The sequence below is a fragment of the Lipotes vexillifer genome, unplaced genomic scaffold, assembly GCF_000442215.2.
Source record: "Lipotes vexillifer unplaced genomic scaffold, Lipotes_vexillifer_v1.1 scaffold691, whole genome shotgun sequence".
NCBI lineage: Eukaryota > Metazoa > Chordata > Mammalia > Artiodactyla > Lipotidae > Lipotes > Lipotes vexillifer.
The window spans coordinates 4,508,025-4,526,830 of record NW_006788040.1 but is presented as its reverse complement, the minus strand read 5'-3'; the positions used below and the strand labels follow the sequence as shown (position 1 = coordinate 4,526,830).

At 51.3% G+C, this 18,806-nt stretch overlaps 1 protein-coding gene across 1 annotated transcript; it reads left to right on the top strand.

The window, feature by feature from the left end:
* The first annotated feature begins 1,152 nt into the window (after nucleotides 1–1,152).
* LOC103072687 (SEC14-like protein 3) lies at nucleotides 1,153–10,465 on the top strand. The gene is given in 14 exon segments (XM_007461216.1): nucleotides 1,153–1,206; nucleotides 2,061–2,136; nucleotides 2,403–2,446; nucleotides 2,582–2,621; nucleotides 2,624–2,640; nucleotides 3,948–4,043; nucleotides 4,921–5,016; nucleotides 5,692–5,752; nucleotides 6,947–7,030; nucleotides 8,611–8,717; nucleotides 8,807–8,814; nucleotides 9,120–9,254; nucleotides 9,354–9,523; nucleotides 10,344–10,465. Coding segments are annotated over 14 exon segments (1,110 nt in total).
* Nucleotides 10,466–18,806: the final 8,341 nt, after the last annotated feature.

The following is an 18,806-nucleotide window of genomic DNA, read 5'->3' as shown; positions in this document are numbered from 1 at the left end:
TAGGGAAAAAAAACCTTTAGCAAGGACACCTTTCGAGTTCCATTTTTCTGCCCCAGCCTGTCTCCTCTTGAATATGGACATTTGTTGCAAAAAGACATGAGCCTCCCACCCCAACAAAGTGAACGAACTCTTTACTAGACTGAGTCCCTGACTCCTAGCCATCAGAGCTGGGTGAGGGTGACGTTTGCAGAACTGTAGGTGCGGGGTCTCTTCCTTAGTGAGATGGGGAGACTGAGGGTCGGAGAGAAGGGGTGCCTGCAGGGAGCAGTCCTCACTCCCCCTGAAATCCCCCCCTTCCCTGGAGGCCTGGGGAGCACTGAGGGGGGTTCTACAGGTACCTAGCCTGGACTCCCATGCCATGGGAAGCCAGCCTCATTTCCTCCCAGCCTCTTCCACCTGGCAGGGGACCTCTGACACGCCCTCCCGCGTACACCTGCCTCCCCCCACCCCAAACTATCCCAGAGCCAAGCACAGGACCTCACTTAATCCCAATTATGTAATGTGCAACCCAACAGCTGGCCAAGAAGGAGGCGCCTGGAGCCACGCCCAGGAGTGGGGGCAAAAGGCTCCGCTTGGTCAGGACCACAGACGAGGCTTGGCCTCTGCCTGCAGTGGCCTCCACTCAGCACTGTTGTAGTTTTTCTCATGACAGGGCCGAAAGCAAGCTCATCACACGAGATGAATTGTGCCGAAGCACAGCAGTAGAGGGCTGCCGCTCGCTCAGGCAAAACAGCGCCGTCTGTCCTGCTGTGGTAGCTTTTATTTAAGCATTACCTATGTTTACATTTTAAGACTTGTTTTCTTAACATTCCAGAAATGCCAAAGCAGCAACATATGCTTTTATTGATTATACAAGCAATAATGGGCTTTCTTGAAAACATGCCGTGCTTCGTCCTTGAGCGCAAAAGCAGCACAAGGACATTTCCTTGCGTTCCCACCATACTGATTATACTGAGGACATCTCATGGATCAGTGCCCAAAGCACTCAATGCTTATTAGCAGGCCCCCGGTTTGCCGGGGGTGGGGGGTGCTCAAAGCATTCAGGACTGTTTACAGTTCTGGCTTATTCGCCAGCCCCCGGTTTGCTGGGTGGGGGGGGCTCATGGGTCACGTCTCCTTTCCATGTCCTCAGTTATTCCACTACACAGCACCATGAGTGGCTGAGTTGGAGACCTGAGCCCCAAGCAGGCAGAGACCCTGGCCAAGGTGAGAGCCAGGGGAAAAGGGCTGAGAAGAGGAGGGAGGGCGGTGGCCGGAACACTGCCCCCCTCTGTTGGCTCAGCATGTCCTTGACATTGTCTCTTTGTCATCACCTCACCCAGGGTCGGGTCTCCCAGTGCCTGGTGACATCAGCCCTGTCCAGGTCAGAGGTTGAGGGAACAGTACCACTTCTGGGCAATAGTGTGGGTGCCAGATCAAGCCTGACTTCTCATCCAGGAGCCAGACCCAGAGACTTTTACCTGACATGCCCCTCCCCACCTCCCCTTAGGTGGGAGCTGAAGATGGTCTGCCCTCTGACTCTGTTCCCTTTCACTCGTCAGGACCCTGAAAGATGACCTGTCTGTAAGAGCTGAGAGATGGAGTAGAGTGTGTTGTCATCCCCACGGTCAATGGGGAAGAGGACGCATAATCCTGTAGAAAATGGGATGGAAAAAAAGACAGAAGCCTTGGTGGGCTAACACATGAAAAGAACTAAGAATACATTCATACCCAAATCTACTTACCCACCCATCCACCCATTTATCTTTTCTTCCATCCATCCTCCTACTCCCACCCACCTGTCTATCTGTCTACTCACACACCCATCTCTCCTTCTGTCCATCCACTATTCATTGATTTGCCCTTCCTTTTTCCCCATCCATCCATCCATTCTTTCTTCTTTCTATTTACTCACGCATGTATCCTTCCTTCCATTCACCTACCCATCCATCCACTCACCCATCCTCCATCACTGTGGGCCAGACTGCACTGGAAGAGAAGGAGGCAAGACGAAAACAATCACTGAGTCTGGGGCAAAGGCTCAGTGTGAAAACCTCTTCAATCAAGGTCTCTCTTCCTAGTTCCGAGAAAATGTCCAGGATGTGTTGCCTGCCCTGCCCAACCCAGATGACTGTTTCTTTCTGTGCTGGCTCTGAGGTGAGGGCAGAGGTGGGGGAGGTCACGGTGAGGGGGCAGTGAGAGGGCCCTTGTCCCAGCTGCTCCAGAAGGACCCAAGGCTCTCAGGATCCGACCATACCACCTTGCTTCACGTGTTCAGTTGCAGGAGAGGGGAGGGGACAGGAAAGGGAGGTCCCACCCAGGCCCCCAGTGCCCTCCATAGCCCCCCACTGCCCAGGACCAGGGCAAGATGACTGCAAGGCAACCTCTTTCCCACCCCATGCCTTCTTTCCATCTTCTCACAGCTCAGAATTTCGACCTGCAGAAATCAGAGGCCATGCTTCACAAGGTGAGACCCATCCCCCTCCCTGGAAATTTGGCTAGGGGCTTTGTGGGGGCAATCCCTGCCTCCAGCCCCTACCTCCATCCCCTCCTCAGGGGTGCTGGGAGCCCAGTGAGACCTTACCACTCAACTCCCTTTCAGTACATGGAGTTCTGGAAGACCATGGACATTGACCACATAGTGATTGGCAGCCCCCTGAGGTGAGCCAACACCTGCACACCCCCCAGTCCCTTATAGACTTACCATCCAAGCAGTCTCTGGATCATCGGGACCGTGAGTGGAGGGTAGCAAAGATCATGAGTGTGCAGGCACCTCTCCTATAACAATTATGACTATTTCCTGGGGGCTCATGAGGTCCAAGCATAAGTTAAGACTTTATCTGCATAATCTCATTTAATCCTCACAACCCCATGAAGTGGGTACTGTTGTCCCCATTGTACACATGAGGACACTGAAGCCCAGCAATGGTTAAGCAGCCCACCCAAAGTCCCACAGCCCCAAGGTGGAGCTGGGATTTGAGCTCAAGCTTGTCTGTCCCCCAAATCCAGGCTCTTCACCACCACAGTTAGCTCGTGGCTCTGAGCCCTCACCCCTAGGGCCTTGGTCAAAGCATCCTATCTAGGTGGGAAAGAAACTTAGCTCACCAAGAAGTTGGGGAGAAGAGTCCCACCACCGGCGTCTTAGTAAAGCAGTGGTCCTGGTTTCATTTGTGGAGCACAAGCTCTGAGTCAGGCACTGTGTGATCTTGGGGACTTTGCCACCTTGGAAAGTTACCTCACCTCCCTGAGCCTGTTTCCTCACCTATAGAACAGGGACAATAATAATGGTCGCAAAGATTGAATTAGATAATGCAAGTATGTGGCTGGCATACGGGGCCTAATTCATATTTCTCAGAATGCTAGCTACTGTGATTCCCTCTGAGTCCTTGCCCCTGTTGTTCCTCTGTCTGGATAGCCCGACCTCCAGCACACGCACTTCCCTCCCACACTTCCCTTGGCTCTCTCCTAACTATCTTTCAGGTCTCAAACTGTCACTTTCTCTGAGGTCCCCATCTGGGTTAACGTGTGTTCCCACAGCTCCCACGTTGTCCAGCTCTCACTTCAGGACCATGGGGATCTGGTTGCTTGTCAGTCTCCCCAACCAGCCTGTGAACTCTTTAAGGACAAGAACTCTGGATTATTGAGCTACATGCTATTCTTTCAGTGTCTGGCTCAAAATAGGTGCTTAATAAATATTAGTTGGACAAATGGAGGGAAGAATGGCTGAATAAACAGCAGTATGAAGGGATGGATGGGTGAACTGATGAGTGGGTGGGTCATTTAATGGGTGGATGGATAGACATGATGGGTGGGTGGATGGATGGGTAGTAAATGCATTCACTGTTTTGTCCACTCATTCATCTGAGGGCAGAGTAGGAATCTGGGAGAAGCCCTGAAGGGTCATGTGCTGGGGTCACCATCTCCCAGGTTCTGAGCCTGCACCCTGATCCTTGCTCTCATCCTCACAGCTGGGGAGGAAGATTGAGATCATTGTGATGATATTTGACTATGAAGGCCTGGGGCTGAAGCACTTCGGGAAACTCCTGGTGGAAGTGTACCAGGAGGTGGGGAAAGGCCCCTGGGCACCCCTGCTTGCTTTAACGACCAGCTTGGCCTGCTGTAACCTTGCTGCTCACTCAGAGCCAGGATCTGATAAAAGGTGATGGCCTTCCTGGGCCCCATCACTGCAGCTCAGGACCCAAAGATATGTTCGCTGGAAGATTCCCACAGAACAGGCCTCAGGGACAACACTGTACTGAGACCATAGGGGCCAGCTTCAGACAAACCCCGCCCAGCCCTGTCATCCCTAGCTCTGTGACTCAGGAGAGTCGCTTTATCCCTCTGATTCCCTCTGAGTCCTTGCCCCTGTTGTTCCTCTGTCTGGATAGCCCGACCTCCAGCACACGCACTTCCCTCCCACACTTCCCTTGGCTCTCTCCTAACTATCTTTCAGGTCTCAAACTGTCACTTTCTCTGAGGTCCCCATCTGGGTTAACGTGTGTTCCCACAGCTCCCACGTTGTCCAGCTCTCACTTCAGGACCATGGGGATCTGGTTGCTTGTCAGTCTCCCCAACCAGCCTGTGAACTCTTTAAGGACAAGAACTCTGGATTATTGAGCTACATGCTATTCTTTCAGTGTCTGGCTCAAAATAGGTGCTTAATAAATATTAGTTGGACAAATGGAGGGAAGAATGGCTGAATAAACAGCAGTATGAAGGGATGGATGGGTGAACTGATGAGTGGGTGGGTCATTTAATGGGTGGATGGATAGACATGATGGGTGGGTGGATGGATGGGTAGTAAATGCATTCACTGTTTTGTCCACTCATTCATCTGAGGGCAGAGTAGGAATCTGGGAGAAGCCCTGAAGGGTCATGTGCTGGGGTCACCATCTCCCAGGTTCTGAGCCTGCACCCTGATCCTTGCTCTCATCCTCACAGCTGGGGAGGAAGATTGAGATCATTGTGATGATATTTGACTATGAAGGCCTGGGGCTGAAGCACTTCGGGAAACTCCTGGTGGAAGTGTACCAGGAGGTGGGGAAAGGCCCCTGGGCACCCCTGCTTGCTTTAACGACCAGCTTGGCCTGCTGTAACCTTGCTGCTCACTCAGAGCCAGGATCTGATAAAAGGTGATGGCCTTCCTGGGCCCCATCACTGCAGCTCAGGACCCAAAGATATGTTCGCTGGAAGATTCCCACAGAACAGGCCTCAGGGACAACACTGTACTGAGACCATAGGGGCCAGCTTCAGACAAACCCCGCCCAGCCCTGTCATCCCTAGCTCTGTGACTCAGGAGAGTCGCTTTATCCCTCCATGCTTCATTTTCCTCACTTACAAAATGGGGGTACTGATTGCACTTCAAAGGGATGTAGGGAAATTTCAGTGAGTTGTTATGTAAAGTGTATACACAAGTGCTTGGCAAATAGTGAACGTTTAATAAACAGTAAACGTTTCATTTACTATTACATAAATTATTATATACTACCGTTGCTATAACATTTACTCTAAAAATGATTATTGTTATGTAATTACTATTAGGTTATGGTTGCAATAGTCTGGGGTGAGATTTCCTCCAGGGGCCATGGAGGTGATGGAAAGAAGGGAAACCCTACACAGCCCTCTGAATCCTCCAGAGGGGAGGTTGCAAAGGGAATGGGGGTAGGAGAAGAAGAGGTGTGGGCTCTCATGGGGTCTTTCTTGGTTCCACAGTTCTTCGGCCTCCTTGAAGAGAATTACCCAGAGACCCTGAAGTTCATGTTCATTGTGAAAGGTGTGTGGCAGGTGACTTCACTCCCCTGTGCCTCCAATTCCTTATCTGCACCCTGGGGACAATACTAGTGCCTTTTTCCTTGGATAGCAGTGAGGCAGGTTGGTTGCTTGGCTGCATGCAAATCAGAGTGCCTGAAACAGAATAACTTCTCCATAAATGGTAACTTCTATGGTTGGCTTTACTGCAAGAAGAGGCAGCTCCAGTCTCAGTTCTTCCAGGAATCCCCCCTCACCTTTCCCACCCATGTTGATCTCTCCCTCATCAAACTGCCTCTGGCACTGGCAGCTGGTGCAGCCCAGTCTGGCCTTTCCTGTCAACTGCTTTCTGGGGCCTCCAGTTGTCTTGTGTGTATTCATCCTATTTTCCTTGGGTTGTCTGCTCCTTGAAGGCAGGGCCTCTGATTCTCCACTTCTGTTGTATCCCTCACAGTCCTGGGGCCAGGTGGAAACTCAATAGGTATTTGGGTGGTTGTTGTTTGGGTGGGTGGGCGGATAGAAAGATGGATATATGTTTGATGGGTGACTGGTTGATTCATTGCTTAGTTTTTGTTTATTTGACTGGCAAGTTGTGTAGCTGGCTGGTTGACTGGTGGTTAGTTGGATATCTAGTTGTCTGGTTGGATAGTTGTTAGCTTGGTAGACTGACTGAGTGACTAGTTAGCATTTTGATTGCCTATGTGGGTGAGTGGCTGGTTGGCAGATTGGTTAGTTGGTTGGCTGATTTGTTGCTTGGCTGTATCTTGGATGGTTGATTGCTGGTTGTTTGAATGTTGGCTGGTTGGTTATTTGAATGGTTGACTGACTGGAAGAGGTGGTTGGTTGGGCAGTTAGCTGGTTGTTTAATTAGCTGATTGGTTTACTGATTGGCTGACATGTTGATTGGTTGTTTGACTATTTGGTAGGTTGGCTGTTTGATTGGTAGGCTGATTGATGGGTTGGTGAGAAGGTGAATTGATTGGCTATTTTTTGGCTGGTTTGCTGGCTGTTTGATACATTGGATGATTGATTGGGTGGTTGGTTAGTTGGCTGCTTGTTGTTTTAGTTGACCGATTGGTTGGATGGTTTGTCAGGTGCAGGGCATTGGAACTTGGCAAGGTAACTCATGATTCCTCCACATTGTTGGCTATGACTGTTATGGAGAGAGTGGCCCAGTGGAATTATCTTTTCCCCATTATACTTGCTTATATCTCTCCAGCCACCAAACTGTTCCCTGTGGGATACAACCTCATGAAGCCCTTCTTGAGTGAGGACACTCACAGGAAAATTATAGTGTTGGGAAATAAGTAATTCCAGCTCCATCCCCTAAGCTCTACGTATGAACATTGGAGTAAGTTTGGTCCATCACCCCCTCCAGAGATACACATATCACCTAAAGTCAGAGGCTCCTCCTTCTCAAAGATGAAATGGGTCTTACACTATAGAGTCTATCCTGTTACCTCTATCTTACTCCCTGCCATACCTCTTTGGTGACTAAAACCTCCACATCTTTCTCCTTATCAGTTTCAGTTTGGTTGCTAGTCAACCTCTGGGCTATGGGCATCAGTTTCTTTTCAACACTCATCGCCTCAGTGCTTCTAAAGGCAATTTGGGCTGAAGAGGATGAGGAAGAAGAGCAGGAAGAGGAGAAGTGATTCAGAGAAGGAATGCTCAGTAAGGAGGGACTGGATAAGTAAATAACAATGCGTCCATTTGATGAATTATTGGGCAGCCATGAAAAGTGATTTGATGTCATGGGAAATGTCATTAAGTTAAAAGAAAAATAGATTATAAAGTGGTGTGGATAGTATGGTCTTATTTTTATAAAAACAAGAATATATTTCTAGAAGGAAATACAACCAAATAATTTGTGGTTAGCAAGAAATCAGGTGGTTTATATATTTTTTTATATTTCTGTACTTTCTAAACTTTCAGAATTACATGTATTACCTTTATAAGTGGGAAAAAAATGTTTTAATGATAGAAAAAAAAATAGAGAAGGGAAATAGTTCTTAAACTCAACCGGTGACCCTGAGCTTGGAGGATAACATCTCGTAATCAGAATGGTCAGATCATCAAATCAGGAGATCTGAGGATCCAGGGGGATGGGGATGAATCTAACAAATCCCTGTTTTCTCTCCCTTTCTGATACCTGAGTTCCTGCCTCTGCCTAGATCCACTGGGGTAGGGAGCTGGGTGGATCACAAGGTAGCCCCCAAATCCTGGAGCAGTGTGGGTAACTGCCACACTCCAGACCCACATCGAGGCCTCTGCCCCATTTGGTGGCGCACAGGATTCTGTGCATTTGGCTGTGAGATGCCAGGCATTATGGTCTTCCTTCTCATCCCACTGGTATTTCCCATGGCCACAGCAGGGGATAACTTGAATTGGCTATAGGGTGGGGCCATGGTGACACCCCAGGATCCAGAACACTTAGAGCTTTTCATAGGGCGTGAAGAACAATAATGGGCATTATGATTGTGGTGATTAAGCAGCAGGGAGGGGGAGGTCCTTTCAAAGACCCAGGGCTGTCCATCTCCACCCAGAGGTCTGACTTGCGTATGCCACTTGCACACAGTGTGGCCCCTGACATGGTCCTTGACCTCATTAGCCTCCTTGAAACAATTAGACAACTCTAATCATGACTGCTTATAACTGGGAGACCCTCAAAAATGTGCAAACCCATCAGCCAGGGAAAACGTTTCCATAGCAACACAGTGCTGGAAGACATTTTTGCAGCCTAAGGCCTGGGGGCCTTGGGAATGGGCCCTGGCAGCCTAGCTCCTGTAGGGCTTCTCCCCAAGGTCAGGTCCTCCTGGTAAGAGGGGGGCTGATGGGTCCCTTCCGTGCTCAATAGTCACCCTTCAACCCCTCTCCCCACAGACAACTGGAAGAAAGGTTTGCTAAAACTCATCAGTCCTGAAGAACTGCCAGCCCAGTTTGGGGGGACCCTGACCGACACAGATGGGAACCCCAAATATTTAACTAAGGTATGAAGAGCCCCAGAACAGGGGAGGGTAGAGGAGTAGAGCTCGGTTTCTTTCTCACCCACTCATTCATTCCACAAATGTCTATGGAGAAACCCCTGTGAGCCAGGTATTGAGTTAGTCCCAGCCCTGCCCTGACAGAGTTCTCAGCAACTGTGCAAGCAAACAAGAAATGGGGAAATTTTGACCCAGAGGGATGAGCTGGGAGGGGAAGTTCCCAGAAGAGGCCCTGATTGAGGTTGGAGGGACACAGGAGGCTTCCCAGGGTGGGGGGGGATGGGTAGGGGAGGACAGGATGAGCAGGATACTTCCAGGAGATGGGGAAATATCTCAGGCAGGAGAAACAGCATGAACAATGCAAGAGGGGGGGGAGCAAGCCCATCTTGCTCTGTTTCTGCAAATCAGCTATGGTGGGGAGATCCCCAAGTCCACGTACATGTGGGACCAGGTGAAGACTCAGTACGAGCACTTGGTGCAGATCAGCCGCAGCTCCTCGCACCAGGTGGAGTACCAGATCCTGTTCCCAGGCTGTGTCCTCAGGTAAGGAACAGGCCACCAACCCACCCCTGCCTGGGCCCTAGCCCCTCAGGGACCCTTCAGCCTGAGCAGTGACCTGTTCCCCTCCTTCACCCAACACAGGTGGCAGTTCTCATCTGATGGTGAAGACATTGGCTTCGGGGTTTTCCTGAAGACCCAGATGGGGGAGTGGCAGTGGGTTGGGTTGATGATGGAGGTGCAGCTCAACCAGCACTACAACGCCCACCTGGTGCCCAAGGATGGGAGCCTCGCCTGCACAGAAGCTGGCGTCTGTAAGTCTGCCCTTGCTGGGCCCCAGCCCTGGAAGGTTGGAGCCACCTGTGCCATGGTTTATAGGAAGAAACAGAAGGGTGGTGACCACCCCGCCACCAAGGAACATACACCCTAGGTCAGTGCCATTCATCCATACAGTCACTCTTTCGGTTCACACTTGAGAGCACCTATCGTGTGCCAGAAGGGGCTGAGAGCACTCAGGCCGCAGGACACAGGCAAGGGACAATAGGGCAGTGACATTCCCCAGGAGGAAACTGGGCCTCTGAGAGTTAAATCAGCTTGTCCAGAGGCACACAGCTGAGTGTGGTACCAGGGTCCCACTTCAGCCTCGTGGTAGCTGCATAACCCTGAGCAAAAGTCTTACTGAGCACAGGTTTGCTCACCTGTGAAGCAGAGGCTACAACTCCTACCTCTCGGGTGCCTGTAATGAGGCAGAAGGCATGCACAGGCCTCGCCCTGCACCCCACTTCATCAAGGGGCCTGGGAGGCCTCTGATGTTCTGAAATGCCCCCCTCGCACACCTGTCATGTGACTGTCCAGGTGTGGACACAATGGGAGGCAGTGACTATTGTTCTCATCGCCAGTTGGTGCAACTAAAGCCAGGCTGGGCACATGCCAGGAGGAGGTCAATTTCTGTTTACAGGCCCTGCTCAGGAATGGCAGTTCCCATGGGGAAGGGAACAGCAGTCGGGGGAACTTGGTCCAGCTTGGCAAATACAACAGGTGGGAACACAGCCTGTTCTCCCCCATGGCCAGGGCAGGGCGCAGGGAGTGTGTGAAGCCAAGCCAAACTACCCGTCTGTCCATCTATCCCCCCAGATGTCCTGCGCTTTGACAATACCTATAGCTTTGTCCACACCAAGAAGGTCAGCTTCACAGTGTAGGTGCTGCTTCCGGACGAGGGCATGCAGAAATAAGACAAGGAGTTCACCCCTGTCTAGGCAGCTCCCTCACTTCCAAGAGACCCCTGACCCTCTGCTTTCGGCCTATATAGCCTACTCTTCCCCCAGAAATTGCTCAGTAGTACTCTTTTGACTCTGTGACACTAGTAAGTAAAGAAACGGCTGCCTTGGGGAAAATGCATATGCTGTGGTCAGATCAGGAAAGGTACGAGAGGCACAGCTTTGGAGAATGCCGAGGTTGCAGAAAAGGAAGAAGCAAGGGTAAGAACAAGTGGATGTCCCTGAAACCCCCAAAATAGGAAAACAAGTCTCCTAGCCTTTGTCCTCACTTCTGAGGCATTTGTGTGCTTGAATTTTTTCTCCATGAGTTATCAGCAACCTGGGTTGGAGATGTATCTAAATTCTTTTTACTGCTACTCCTTATATAATATATGCTCAATATATACTTGTGAAGTTGAATGGAGGTAGGGAGCAAGTGATTCATGGGTGAGCATATAAGAAGTACTAGGGGAGATTTCAGCACCTCGGACAGGGACAGAGCCATGGAGGGGATGGACTCTCTTGGAGACCCAGGTGACCTAGCCCCCAGATCTATGGCAGTGGCTGCCCCCTTGGGTAGGTAGGAGCTGCCTAGAGAAAGCTTTGTCTGACTCAGAGCACACAGCTTCCCCAACCCATCTCTACCACCCTCACCGCCTTCCCTTGCAACTCACAGCTTATGTTTTAAGCAATTAAAGGCACTTTCCTAGAAGAAGCAAAGGAAGTCACATCTGGCTCTAGCTGCTGCCTGGCGATAATAAAAAAAAAACCACAGCTGTCATTCGGTGAGTGCTTTCTACGCACCAAATACAGTGCCAAGTGCTTTGTGAGTTTAGCCCATTTCACTCTCACGCCTGCCCTGAGGCCACGTATCATGGACACCTATGCATAAGGAAACCAAGGCTTAGAGAGGTGAAGTCACTCACCCAACATCATACAACTCTTTTTTTTTTCTTTTTTTGGCTGTGCCACACAGCTTGCGGGATCTTAGTTCCCTGACAAGGGATCAAACCCATGCCCTCTTAAGTGGCAGATCCAAGACCTGTTTGTTTGGTTTTTTTCACTCCAAAGACATTGCTCTTAATTGCCCTATAATACTGCTTCCTAAGACCCTACTTTTACAAAGAAGGAGAGAAGGAATGACTTGTTTGTCCTTGATCGTCCAGTGGAAGTGTCTTGGATGTCACCCTCTCCAATCTCAGTTTGTGGTCAGAGGAGGTGTTATGCCCATTGGGCAGCTGGAACAATGGAGACCCGCAATGCTAATTAAGCAGCTCCTCCAAGGAAACAGCAGAGGGGGCAGGGCTTGTGCTTCAAAGCCCAGCATCCGGTACACTGTTCATATGGTCTCTGAGAAGCGTGGACTCTTGCCATCTACCAAGACACTGGGCGACTAGAGGAGACACCAGGGCCCCAGGACGTTCTTGCTCCAGGGACATGGCCTCAGGGACATGGAGCTGCTGGCTTGAGCCCCAGGTCCTGACATCTCTTGACAGGAGGAGTCGAATTACACAGAGACTGAGGATGGTTAGGAACCAAAGGACTTGAAGTTCCTTGGGAATGAGCTGAGGGCCGAGCCCACTGCGGTGAGCTTACCCATGGGCAGAACAGGAGGCCTGACTCTTAGACTTATCAAACTAATGTTCAACAGCAGCTAGTACTTTCCATCTGCACTTATGGACACATTTTATAGATGAAAAACAGCTCCCAAAATGCACTGGCCTTGTTTCCTTCAGCCCATGGGTGGCAGAAATAGGACTGGAGCTAAAGGCACCCTCCTCCCACCACTAATTCACGTTACTGCAGCAACTTGCCAGAACAGGACAAGACTGCCGACTCTCTGAGCTGGGGGCTGGGGTGGGGGTGTGGATAGGAAGGAGGAAAAGAAGAAAGGTTGTCAGATTTAGAAGAAGAAAAAAGGCAATACTTGGGACATACTTAAAATGTATTGTTAATCTGAAACTAAAATCTAACTGAGTGTCCTATATTTTATCTGGCCGCCCTACAAATAAGGAATGAGAGAGAGGAGAGGGACGCGGGGAGGCAGAGAAGAGAAGGATGGGTTCATACTCTTCGAAGATGGTGGCAGCACCTGCAGTTGGGGCAAGGATGTCATGGGGGAAGGATGGCTCAGCGTCGGGGATACAGCGTGGAGGGACAGGGGGTCTCACCCTTGCCCTCTGAGGTAAAGACCCCACCCCCAGGCTGCAGCAGGGGCAGAGGATGAAGGGGTGGACCCTTTGCACCCTTGAGGCTGAGGCAGCTGTGAGCAGTGCTGTTGGATGATCTGCATTTGTCTAAGCTCCTCTACTGCAGCTTATGGACCCCATTTTGAACAGAGTGGGAACTTGCTACCAGGAGGCAGGGGCAGCGCAGAGAGCTTAGGCTAGGGCTGGAGCCAAGAACCAAAAAGTGCCCCTGGGTATCCGTGGATGCCCAGCCACAGCAAACCCACTCCTACTCCGTAGCCACAGTCGGTGGGAAGCAGCCCTCCAGCTCCCAGCCTCCAGGTCTCCAGTCTCACCCAGGGGCAGGATGCTTTGCTCCAGTTCTGAGTGTCCAGGAGGTGGCTGGGGAGGGAAAAAGACCCTACTTAGCCTTGGCTAATGGGCCCCCTCATTCCAGCAGCAGTCAGTAACCAGTATAGTGGCAGGAAGACCAAGGCCTGCAGGCTCCCCACTGTGTGTGAAGGGAAGTAAAGTCCCAGTTCCCAAAGCCCAGAAATGCCAGGGAAGAGACAGGGAAGGAAAGACCTCAGCTGCCCTTGGGAGGCAAAGATGGTGACCACAGCCTGTTTCCCTTAAAAGAGGGGGTTCAAATTTGGCAGCTGAGGCCGAAAGTCTGGGCCAGTTAACCTTGTAGACCCCAGGCCAGGGCAACCTTCTGTCCTGATGCTAATTAGGCACCAGACCCCATCCTCTTCCCCTGGAACCCAGCACTGCCGCAGCCTCTCCAGAGAATCCACTTTCACATCCACACAGTTAAGGTCAGCTTTGCCCCCCAGCACATGGTACAAACACAAACAAGTACCAGAGGGAGTTAAGACCAGAGCACTAGAGAAGTAGAAAGCTTTATCGTGTGTATATAAAGGGTGATTTAGTGGTCTTCTGAAGGGCCCCCTGACTCCCTGATTTCCTCAGCGGTTATCTGGGACACTCCATCAGTCTCCTCCTCCAAAGACAGTCTCTCCATTGCCCTGGCCACCGACTGCCTCTCCTCAGTGTCTGGCCTGGTCCAGGCCCGCCTCAGTGTGTTCCCCAGCCAGCCTAGTGGGCAGCTCAGCTGGAAAGCCTCCAACACCTTCCTCAGGGACAGCAGGATCAGGATCAACAGCAGAGTGACGCAGCTGACGGCCAGAACCACTGCCAGCAAGTCCTTCAGCATCTTACAGGAGGCTGGGAAGGACGGGGCCGGGAAGCACCTCAGGGCTGCCCAGTGGTATGGGGCAGGCTGTGCAGGGCAGCTGGAAGTGACCCTGAGCCCACAGTTACTCATCAAGGTAAAAAAAGAAAAGCCAGGAGCAGGCAGGGAAGCTGGAGATGGGACAGGGCAGAGGGGACAGGACCACAAATGAGTATCTGTGAACCTGGATGGTGGTGGGACCAGTTCTCTCAGTCCTTGTCCTGGTTTTCCTGTACCAAGGAGAGGCCACCTACATTTCCAGGATAAGGATTTCCCATGATGTGGGTGAAGCATCCAGGTACGGAGCTAGCTGAGGCCTTTCATCTCTCCCAGTTACCCAGCTTCCAGAACCCAAGGCCTGTGCATTATGGCAGCCAACACTTTCATTTCAGAGAAATGGGGAAGGAGTTTGCCCAGGTTCCCACAGCTTGAAACAGGAAGTACTCACCTGTAGGACGTGTTGTTGTAAAAACAGGATTTCTGGCCAGGCTCAGAGGGTCTCTTCCAACTCCAGATGCTCATCCAGCAGATGATATATATATACTTAAGGAAGAACCTAGGCCCCCAGCCCCAGGTGAGAGGGCTCCCACGCCCCCCAACACAACCACCTGTGTTGAACTACGTTATGCCTCATTTATCCAACTGGGCACTGCAGGGAGAAGCCAGGTCAGCCTGTGACTGTCACAGCCCCAGCCCATAATAGGTCCTTAGAGGGAGAGAAAATTCTCCTGATTTTCCCTTACCCATGGGCATTTCCTCACTGCAACCCTGGTTTAGAACAGGGGCAGATTGGAACCCATGGGTAGTTTCTGCCATAGGGCACTGGTTAAGTTACAACTCGACCAGACTGGAATTCTACATAGCTGTTAACATTCATGGGAGAATACAAAAATGTATTCTCCTGGGAATTCCCTGGCAGTCCAGTGGTTAGGACTGCATTTCCACTGCAGGGGGCATGGGTTCAATCCCTGGTCAGAGAACTAAGATCCCACTAGCCACGTCAAAAACTAAGATCCCACTAGCTCCAGGATTTTTTTGACCCACTAGTCAAAAAAGTATTCTCCCATGCAGAGAAATGGGATATTCAGTGGGAGGAAAACAAATTCTATCATGGCATATGCAGACCTATTTTATAAAACACTAACTTAGTATATGCCCAAGGACTGGTGATTCTCAGGGCTTCAGGATTTTCATTTTCTGTTCTATATATGATTTAACAGGTAACATTGAGAACAGCTCTTAAAAGGAAGCGAAAAAGTGTAGTGTATGACTCTTATAAACAGGCGTACAGACAGAAAATTCTAGTGTCATCTTGGGATAATCTCCAAGCAGCGTTAATTGTTTTTTGTGCATCTGTATCTCCCGTGATGCGAGTATCTTACTGTAAAGAAAGGAAGCTTCAAGTTGCCCCAGGCTGCCAGCATCCTTTGGGACAGAGGCCACAGTGCCCAGGTTCCTCCATCCTAATCACATCTATCAAAATCTCTTTGGGGTGAGTGGGCCTTCCCAGCCCCCCGTGTAATCCTTGGGCCAGGCTTGATCTCAGACTTGTTCCTGCACATGGAAATGAGAGACTCCCAGGGCCTCGCCTTTTGGTCAGAGCTCAGCCGAATCCAGGGCTGTGGGCTCCAAGTCTCAGCTCTGGATGCCTATCCCACTGCCATTCTCAGGGTGAGGGTTGCCAGATAATACAGGATGCTTGGTTAATTCTTTAAAATTTTTGTATAAATATATCTCATGTAATATTTGGGACATATTTAAACTAAGAAATTCATTGTTTATCTGAAATTCATGTTTAACTGCAAGGCCTAAATTTTGATTTGCTAAATCTGGAAAACCTATCAGGGGATCCAGCACTCCTTTCCTGGGCTGACCCCCAACTCTGCCCAAGATAGCCCTGGGAGGGGAAGCAGAGTAACAGGAAGAGAATCCCCAGATCCACCTCGGCCTGGGGCATCGCCCTCACCTCATCCTCTGCCACGTCATCGTTGAGCATGAAGGCCTCCACACTGAACTGCAATGTCTCATTATTCTGCTGGGACCAAGGGCCAGAACCGGGGCCCACTGAGAGGCACCCAGGGGACAGACAAGGGATCCCAAGGGACCATCACCTCGGAGACTGGCCGTAACAAGTTTCCTGGGAAGCCATGGAGAGGCTTACTCTGTGGGACCTTCTTGCTCCCTAAAGCCACATTAAAGAATGTCCACCCCATTACTAGAGTCTGGGGACAGATGTATTTAGCCTGAGCAAAGGGCAGAAGTTACAAAGTCAGCCATGAGTGACAAGACTCTCAGGCCCCTGCAACCACTCAACGGCCTGCACCCCAGCTGGGAATGACAGTCCATCCTCTGCCAAGTTACTCACAGCCCAGGTGGGCAGCTTCAGGCCCCAGCAAGTTCAGGCCAGGCACCATAAATGGTTGGTTACTAACGACCAAGTGCAAAAAACAGACTTCTACACATGATTACACCAGTGGCCCAGCTAAGCAAGACCCCAGGATAGGGATGAGCTATCTGACCCCATCTCCCTCCCCATCCCTCAAAACCCCACAGACCCCCAGTTGAAGACGAGGGTGTATGTCCTCTGGGAGTGGTTCAGGTTCACACACTTGTCCATGTAGAGCTTCATGGCCCAGTTTAGCACCGGCTGGATGCAGGCTTCGAGGATCAACCAGGCCTTCCACATAAGGGAAGTGGCGAGGCACCCGAGGGAAGAGGGTTATTCCTAGTGCCTAGCCAGAACTACCCCCTAACAAACACCTACTGCATGCCTGGTAAATCACAGCCATTATTTCATTCTTTCCTGAATGGTCCTAGAAGTGTTATGCCCATTTTACAGATGGGGTGATGGAGGCTCAGAGAGAACTTCGGTTCTTACCCCAGCCTCATCTACCAAATGGGTGCACATCTGTCCCACCAGGGGTGGAAGACTGAGGCCAGGTACAGGAATGGTACACATGGCCTACATTCTGCCCTCCTTGGGCTGCCCTCAGGGGTTCACTCTCCATCCCCTCCATAGGCACCAGGCCAAGACTCACCATGCGGTACCTGGAGGGTCACCTGCAGGAGCTGTGTGTTGAGGGCTGAGGACTTTTTGGAGGCGTCCTTCAGGGGGCCATGCAGGGTTCACGACGGGCCAGCTGCAGCCGAGCTGTTTGCCTACCGCCCAAGGAGCAGCCTGCGCTGGGGAGTTGCTAATGAAGAGGCACCACAGGTCAAGGGGGTTCAGTGGGTCCCCACAGTCAGACTGGAGGGCAAGCCCTGAGCCAGTTCCCCTAGGGGGAGGGAATGGGAATGGGAGGACCGAAGGGAATCTACTCAAATAAGCTTGACCAGCACTGAGCATTCTCCTAGCTGCCATTAGGGGCTATTCCACATAGCCCCATATGAACCACACAACTGCCCCTATTTTACAGATGTGGAAACAGGCTGGGAAGTCCTGCTATCATCTGCCCGTAGTTACATGCAGCTATCAGCTGCAGAACTTAGATTCAAACTCCCAACGAAGGGCTCTTCCAGAACTATTTAAAGATTGAAGTTATATGGCAAGATTTGGATGATACCAATGGTATTAAAATAAAAGCTGAGTTTATCTTTACCCCGTCCCTACCAGTAACTGCTTGCTTTGTGTCAGTGTGAGCAGCTGGCCTGTGTGTAAGCAGACTCATCCCTGAATGGTCCCCAGTTAATTCTTTTTACCATTTGGGCTCCTGACCACCTTGCCTTGCTGCTTCGAAGAAGGATTATCTTGACCCAGAGGGCCTAGAGCAGACCAAGGACCAGAAAGGAGTTGAAAGGTTTTTTAGAAAGGAGAAGAATTTAAAGCAGTTGTGTAGTGTTTGCTGAGCATCTACTGCATGCCAGCTCTGTCCTAGAGGCCAGGGGTGCAGGGTGGGGGTGGGCCCTTACCCCTGATTTTGGCCTGGCTGGACAGCTCAAGCCTTAAGAAGGAGGACCCTGGATTCTGGAGGTTCCTGCTCAGCCTGGCTCCCCAGACACAGGGTGAAGGTCAGGGAGGAGGAGGAGGTAACCCGGGGATCTGGTGTCCTGGGCTCTCAGTGGAGGAGGCAGCAAGGGACTCCCAGGTCAGGGGGCATTGGGAGGTAGGGCTGAGTGTTGGAGGGCACCTGACAGGCCATCAGGATGCCAAGTCCAGCTCCTGTGTTGGCCCAGACCAGGCATGGGGGGATTAGTTATCCTCGCAGGGGCTCCCCAGGTACACAGCTGGCAGAGGGAGGCTCAGCTCAGGGACGGGGAGGGCAGGGGGAGGGCCCCCACCCGCCACCTGCCACCCGCCACTCCAGCTCCCAAGGTAGACCCATTGCCCAGACCTTACCGAGAAGCAAGACCCGAGCAACACACAGAAGCGCCCTGGGGACAGCCATAATGAGAAGAAACTGCCCACACCGCCACAAGCCTCCTTAAATTGGCCCAGAGAAGGCTGGAGAAGGAACAAGCCTCACCTGGAGCCCACACGTGAGCCTAGGGCACGGCTGAGCTAGGCCAAGCCCAGCACTTCCACGTTCCCCCACCGGGGCCCCCCACCCACCTGCAATGCCTTCTGATTTTAGAAAAGGTTCTGAAGCCCTCCTCACTCACGTGGGATTTAACAAGGCTGGCGGAAGGCTCACCGCACAGTGGACTTAACTTTCTCATCTGTAGGATGATAATGGTGGCACCTACCGCACAGGCCATTATGGAGTTTCTGTAACACAGTGCTTCGCACAGTGTCTGGCACATAGTAAGAGCTCCATCCATGTTCTCTGTGGGTGTCATCTGATGATTCTTGTTCAGGGAGATTCTTGTTCAGGGAGGGAGGAGCATGATGATGATTCTGTCTGGGGGGCAGGAGCCAGGGAGGGTTCAAGGAGCAGGTATCATTAGAGATGGACCTTGAAGGCTGAGAACAGAGGGAAATGGGGGCAGGGAGGGCATTCCT